We start from the raw sequence: 6961 nt of genomic DNA on the forward strand, positions 1-6961 counted from the left end.
GGAGAGGAGAGGAGAGGAGAGGAGAGGAGAGAGGAGAAAGACCAGGAAGGGGGAGGGGGTGATGGATATTATTTCTCTAGGTTAACTTTGAGGCTAAGATCACAAACCTTAGAAGTTGTTAAATATATTCAGGCTCCCCTGTGGCAAAGCTGCTTGCTGTATTATTCCCAGGAATCCTGGCTACATCTCAGATCCTTGAGTGTGAGGCTGTAGCTCACTCTTACAAAAAATAGTTGCACATAATAGAAGCTCAATAAATCTTTGCTAGAGTTGAGAAAATTATTTCCCAAGAGCAACAATCTCGTCCTAGGTTCCAGGGCTTCGTGTGGGAGCAGTGTCCCTAAGCATAGCACCATAGATCCCCATGCTAGAGAGAAGCATGTGCGCATGTGCGCACACACGCACACATACACGCACACGCAACTGCAACTCTACAGTGGAGAAAGACTTCTATCTTTCTAGAGAGGAAAAAAAGAGTAATCTCCATGGCCAGAGAAGGTTACTAGATGTTTACACTGTCCGTCCAGGTGTTTTGTTTTGTTTTCAATTTCTCCTCCCTGAGGGGGAAAGTGCATCTCTAACAGCAACCGACAGATGGGCTGCCCCAGCACCTTGCTCAACTCTGCCACTGGTGAATAAAGTATACACCAACAGCAGGGACATGGACATGCTCTGTTTATGAGTGTGCTCAAATCGGACACAAACCTTTACAGCTCCGAGTTGCTCTTTTCTGAATTTCTCCAAGGGTTTAATCAGGGTTTCAGTCACACTTAATGCCTAGAGAACAAGAATAACAAGAACACGGCATTAGGAAAAAACAGTGTCTCATTTTTGTCTTGCACTCCACCCAGAAAGAAAATGAACACCACCACACTTGGCTGTTTTACCTCACTCTGCCAATGTAACAACTAAGTCGCTGCTGTGTAATTCACTAAAGGGCAACATCTGTACATGCTTTCAGGGAAGGGAGCTGGGGCAGCTGTGGAGGAGCATGGAACTGGCCCACAGCTCTCTACAGAAAGGCAAGGAGGCAATCCATAAACAACAAAGGGCTCTGTCATACCCCCCAACAGAACACTTCTGTGGGCAACAGTCTTCACCTCCTCCTCAGAGATTTAAAAGTCAATTACATTCCTTCATGGGTCCTCAGACTGTATTGAGAAGGACTGAGAACTGTGGATATTCTTCCAAAGACAAGGGCGCAGCACTACACCACTGACAAGTCCTTGTCCTCAAGATGGTAGAAGGTGTATCAGCAACTTCCACAGTCGGAACAAGTGCAGTGACCTGCTGGCCAGCAGCACATGGGGGGCGGGGAGGTCAAGAGGAGGGACACATACGCACACGCACACACTCACACTCTGGCCACGGTCTCATTCATGGCTTACAGTGAGTCACTTGGGGCTTTTCATTCAAACCCACAAAATGCTGAAAATGCAAACAAAAGGATTATTTACCTAAGGAGAGCGCATACTCAGAAAGAGCATGCTACTGAACAGTGCACTCTGGGGCCTCCAACGACAAGACTCAGAAATATCCGCAGAGAGGGAAGGAAAGGTGCTGAGGAGGCACATCGGAGCCATCAAAGCAGTGACATCTAAGCTAAGTGCTAAAAGGTGAGAAGGGATCAGGAATGTGAGGATCAAGGGGAGCTGATTCCAGCCTGAAGCCAGCAGAGACACACAATTAAAGGATAGTGACTGCCTATGCCTGCTCTGTCAAAGGGGAGGATAGCTGGGGCACAGGACACTGAAGGGAACCGAAAAAGCTGAGTGATATACAGGACAGTTACATCCCTGGGTGAGCGAGAAACCACTAGAGGGTTTTAAGCAGAGAACCAATAGAATGATTTCATCTTTTTAAAGATTCGTTGCCGTAAGCAAAGGCCTCAGAGGCAGGGAAATCAAAAGAAGAAATGTCCCAGGGGTTTCCCCAGGTGCAAGCCACGATGACGCCTTACACAAAGGCAGACACAAAAAGAAGCAGGTAAATTTGAGACACATCTGCAAGCTTCATAAACTGAATGTGGAAAAAGATTAAAATACCTATAACTGTAAAACTACCTAAGAGCACTCTTACTGTCCAGATCCTTAGCAGCCTCCAAAGGCCCATCCGCTGAACGGTCCATCGGCAGAGGAGGTTTCATTAAGAAAACGTCTTACAGCTAAATCTCATGGAAGCATCTCCTCAACTGAGACTCCTTCCTCTCTGATGACTCTAGCTTATGTCAAGTTGACACAGAAAACCAGCCAGTCCAGGTCCTTCTCTACAGAAAGTTATGCCAGGAACCCTGAGATTCTAACTCTGGGCTTCTAGGTGAGTTCAAAAGGCAAAGCATAAGCTCTACTTCCATGTTACTTCTCAAGATGAAGACCTCAAACCCCAGACTCAGTCAGACTCATAACATAAGGTGTCTTAGGGTTTCATTGCTGTGAGGAGACACCATGACCAAGGCAACTCTTATAAAGGCAATATTTAACTGGGGCTGGCTTAAAGTTTCAGAGGTTCAGTCCATTATCGACATGATGGGAAGCAAGGCAGCATGCAGGCATACATGGTGCTGGAGAAGCCAAGAGTTCTATCACTTGATCCAAAGGCAATAGAAGGGGACTGGCTTGCTCAGGCAGTCGGGAGGAGCCTAAGCATAGGAGCCTCAAACTTCATCCCACAGTGATACACTTCCTCCAACAAGGACACACCTACTCCAATACCCCCTAATAGTGCCACTCCCTGACACACTACCTCCTAATAGTGCCACTCCCTGGGCCAAGTATATTCAAACCACCACACAACGTAAAAAATAAAATGACTATGAAAGTTTCCAGTCATGTTTCCATTATGACTCTGATCTGACATTTCTTCTCATTAGATATGTAGCAAGAAGAAGCTTGAAGGGCTGGTGAGATGGCTCAGCGGGTAAGAGCACCGACTGCTCTTCCGAAGGTCCTAAGTTAAAATCCCAGCAAACACATGATAGCTCACAACCACCCCTAATGAGATCTGACACCCTGTTCTGGTGTGTCTGAAGTCAGCTACAGTGTACTTATGTGTAATAATAAATAAATCTTTGGGCCGGAGTGCAGAGTTGACTGGAGCGAGCAGAGGTCCTAAAGTCAATTCCCAACAACTAGATGAAGGCTCACAACTATCTGTACAGCTATAGTGTATACTCATATACATAAAATAAATAAATCGTAAAAAAAAAAGAAACTTGAATAGTCTCATAATCAAAATCGAAAGATGGCTGTGGACATGTCTCCATGACAGAGCACCTGTTTGGCCCAATCAAATCCCCACTGCTGTGGCTTATATTAGGTAACCTACCCAGCTCAAGATGAGCTAAGACACCAGCTGGCAATGACAAGAGACCCCACTGGATGCCATTCTGCCACAGGGTAACCCCTGCATCAGCTCTCAGTACTTCCCACCCTGGAGATCAAAAGCTGAGTTCTGAGGCCGTAAGTACAAAAACATAGTAAGACTTCTACCAAAAACCCACACACAAGGGCAGGGACTGTAAGGACATTCTATGGCAAGGTTAATTCGTTAGCTAGTAACTACTGTTTAATGGATCTACCCAGATAAAACCGTGAACGGTTTGGGGTAAACACCAAACCATGCCTTTCTAATGAGGAGCTGCTAGCAAAGGCAGGCTGAATATAAAAGAAACGGAAGGAAAGCTGTCCATTGCCCACAGCACTCACTGTTTCATCCTGGATTCCAAGGGGCTGTGGCCTCTGAAGGAATGCATTCTCAAGCAAAAGAGACTTCCCACTGCTTTCTCCCATGACCTTCCAGACACTTGCAATTTTACTGCACTAACTGGAAAACTCTACAACTTCAATGTCACAGACAGCAGCAGAAGAACCACTGAGCTGGGACACACTGTTTATTTTTCCTGGAAACAGGAACTCTCAAAAGGGGCCAAGGATTTATCTATCCGCACAGTTTTCCCAAGATGAAAAATACTTTTCCAAAAAAGGATTGCTACAACTAAGGACATTTACAGATTCCATAAATCTTCCCAGGGAGTGTGCTCTTTGGTTATTAAATTTTCCTTTTCACATGTTTCTAACTTAAGGAGAGGTGGGCGCATGTCACGTCACACACATGGACATCAGAGGACAATTTCCAGGAATCTCCTGTGGGTCCCAGGGATCAAACTCATATTTCAAGTGTCTTTACCTGCAAACCATCTCCCAGCCCACTGTGCATTATGTTGATCAACCGTAACTGCTTGAAGAATCCTAGCCCAAAACAGTGCCTATGGAATCTCAAGTCTACTTTCAGATGCTTTGAGAACACAAATTTGATTGGGTTACAGAACAAGAGCAATATAATGATCCCTAGAACCTACATTTATCTTAAAATGGGTGGGGCGGCGTAATAACACAGTTTGCAATCCCAGGGTTTGAAGATGGAGACAAGAATACCCTGGCGCACATTAGCCTGGTCAAATCACCAATCTTTGGACACACACACACACACACACACACACACACACACACAAAGAGAGAGAGAGAGGGAGGAAGGGAGGGAGGGAGGGAGGGAGGGAGGGAGGGAGACAAACTGACACAGAGACAGAAATGAGAGTGGAAAGTAGGGAACAGGACCAGCAGATTCTCAGAAACAATTGTGGAAAAACCCCTCAGGGCTGTTTGTAAGAGGCTGGTCACCTATGCTATCATTAGGGCCTTGTGGCTTGGGATGATACACTATCTGCAAGCATGAGAAAGATTTTAGAAAGTGGGGTATCTTAAAACCAAAAGTACATGAGCCCTCAGATGTGGCCACTACACAGTCCTCTCTAAGCTGGGTCTGTGATAGTTCACATCCTACCGTCTAAGGTGTCAGGAGCGTAGATAACTATTTCTATTAAAGAACTGTATAGAATACTTTTAAAGCAGATGCTGCTGCTCTTACACATTACTCTTCAGCAGGTGTACGGGTCAATGATCTCACTATGGCATCTTTCAAACACAAGGCATCGTGGGACTTGCTCATTTTCACGTTCCTCCCTTACCTCTGCCTACCACAGATAGGTCTCCTTCTTCCCAGGGCTTTGTCCTGTGTGCAACCACGCAGTGAGATATGTACTGCTGCACAAACTTTCCCAAGCTAAACCAATTCATTAATCAATAATTGAATTACTCTCCATCCATATCCACACTCATGCTGTGCTAGCTTACAAGCAACTTCACGAGATACCTCAGGGACCTAAGCAGGCTTACATCATCACTTGCCACCATTCGATGCTGCGAGCCACATCTGGCCACATAGAAGGATGTCCATCACACCAATTCTCGGTTTCCACATGTTCCCAGCCAGTCTCTCTCTGACCCTTTCTGTCCTCCTCTGTCTCCTCTTCTCTACCCTCACAGCTCTGCTTCCGTGTGTCTACCCCTTCCCCAGGGCCTCACTCCCTTTCCATCACCCTTTATATCAGATCTGTTGCATGAAGTAATTCTCAGGAGGACACCCTGGCATGGGCCTGCCAGATACACCCTCATACATTCGTTATATTTCATAAAGCTATGACCCTTTCTCCACGTAGCTGGCTGCTCTCCTATACTGTAGCTTTTCCTGTCAATGTATATTCCAGTTCCATACAATTAAAATGGCCAGTTAAGCGCTCTTATTTTTCTCAAAGAGCTGAGCTAGTAAAAGACCTGAATCAAAAAATTCTGCCAGTGAGAAAGCATGGCGGGCCTGGTGAGATGGCTCAGTGGTTAAGAGCACCGACTGCTCTTCCGAAGGTGCTGAGTTCAAATCCCAGCAACCATCCCAGCTACCATCCCAGCTACCACATGGTGGCTCACAACCATCCACAACGAGATCTGACGCCCTCTTCTGGAGTGTCTGAAGACAGCTACAGTGTACTTACATATAATAAATAAATAAATATTTTTTTTTAAAAGTTGAAAGAGAAAGCACGGCACCTTCCCCTTGGCAGGGCGTGGTATGCCCCGCCACCGAGGAGGTCAGAAGGATGCTCTCTGCTCATTGTGGGTTGGCCCCTAACTGCTTCTATCCTGTCAGCATAGAGAAAATAATTTTGTTTTGTTATCCAAATATCCTCAACCAAAAAGAAAGAATGACACCTCATACCTAACACCTGTAAGGGAAGTGGGTAGTGCCCAGAGAGGAGTCAGATGCCAAGAAATCCCAGTATAGCCCTTGGTTTTTAAGGTCAGCTTAAACTGACTCTCAGGCCTGTTAAGGAAACAAACATTAAAACACATTAGTTGTATAGTAATAACTCAAAACCATTAACCTAAATTCACTAAAACCAGTGAGTATCATGTCTGTTTGGTTGGCTGGTATTTTTGAGACAGGATTTCTCTGTGTAGCCCTGGCTGCCCTGGAACTCACTTTGTGAACCAGGCTGGCCTGGAACTCATAGAAATCCCTGTTTCTGGCTCCTGGTGGGCTAGCATTAAAGGTGTGCACCACCACTGGCCACTGAAAATTTTAATGAGCTCAGAGCAATAACTAGGACCTAAGGACTGAGGTCAACGGTGCGTATATCTGGAATCAGGATGTGCGTATATCTGGAAACCAGGCGTAGTTATAACCGAAGGCCCAGTGCTCAGTGCACAGCCACCCCGTGAACAGTAGAGAGCGCCCCCAGCCAACAACGATATTGCACAGTTACTAGTCCAACTACCACATTTCTATTGTTATTCCAGTAAGAACAAGAAGGATCCACTGAGAATGTTCATCAATTTCAATCCTTGAAACCCAATTACCTTGAAACCCAATTACCTTCTTGAAACATCAAGAAGGTGCAAAATAAAGTTCTAAGAACCTCAGTTTTAGACTTACTTCCAGAATACTATACTCTATAAGCTATAACCTATAACCTAGGCTCAGATTTAAAAGATAAAAAAAGAAAATGAAAAAGGAATGAAAAGAAAAAAGTCAAGTCTATGAATTATAAAAGTTCAAGAGTCCTATTCTT

General features: G+C 45.2%; 1 protein-coding gene across 6 annotated transcripts in view; it reads right to left on the reverse strand.

Annotated features, from left to right (window-relative positions):
• Nucleotides 1-6961, reverse strand: part of Arhgap10 (Rho GTPase activating protein 10) — a 258556-nt gene that overhangs the window by 176525 nt on the left and 75070 nt on the right. For all 6 annotated transcript variants that reach the window (XR_004110059.1, XR_004110057.1, XR_004110058.1 and 3 more), the window contains exon 4: nucleotides 706-777. Coding sequence is in view for 3 of the 6 variants with exons in the window: in XM_031340368.1 (XP_031196228.1) it covers nucleotides 706-777 (72 nt within the window). In the remaining 3 variants the exon portion in view is untranslated. The remainder of the gene's footprint in view (nucleotides 1-705; nucleotides 778-6961) is intronic.

This window comes from Mastomys coucha, unplaced genomic scaffold (genome assembly GCF_008632895.1).
Source record: "Mastomys coucha isolate ucsf_1 unplaced genomic scaffold, UCSF_Mcou_1 pScaffold22, whole genome shotgun sequence".
NCBI lineage: Eukaryota > Metazoa > Chordata > Mammalia > Rodentia > Muridae > Mastomys > Mastomys coucha.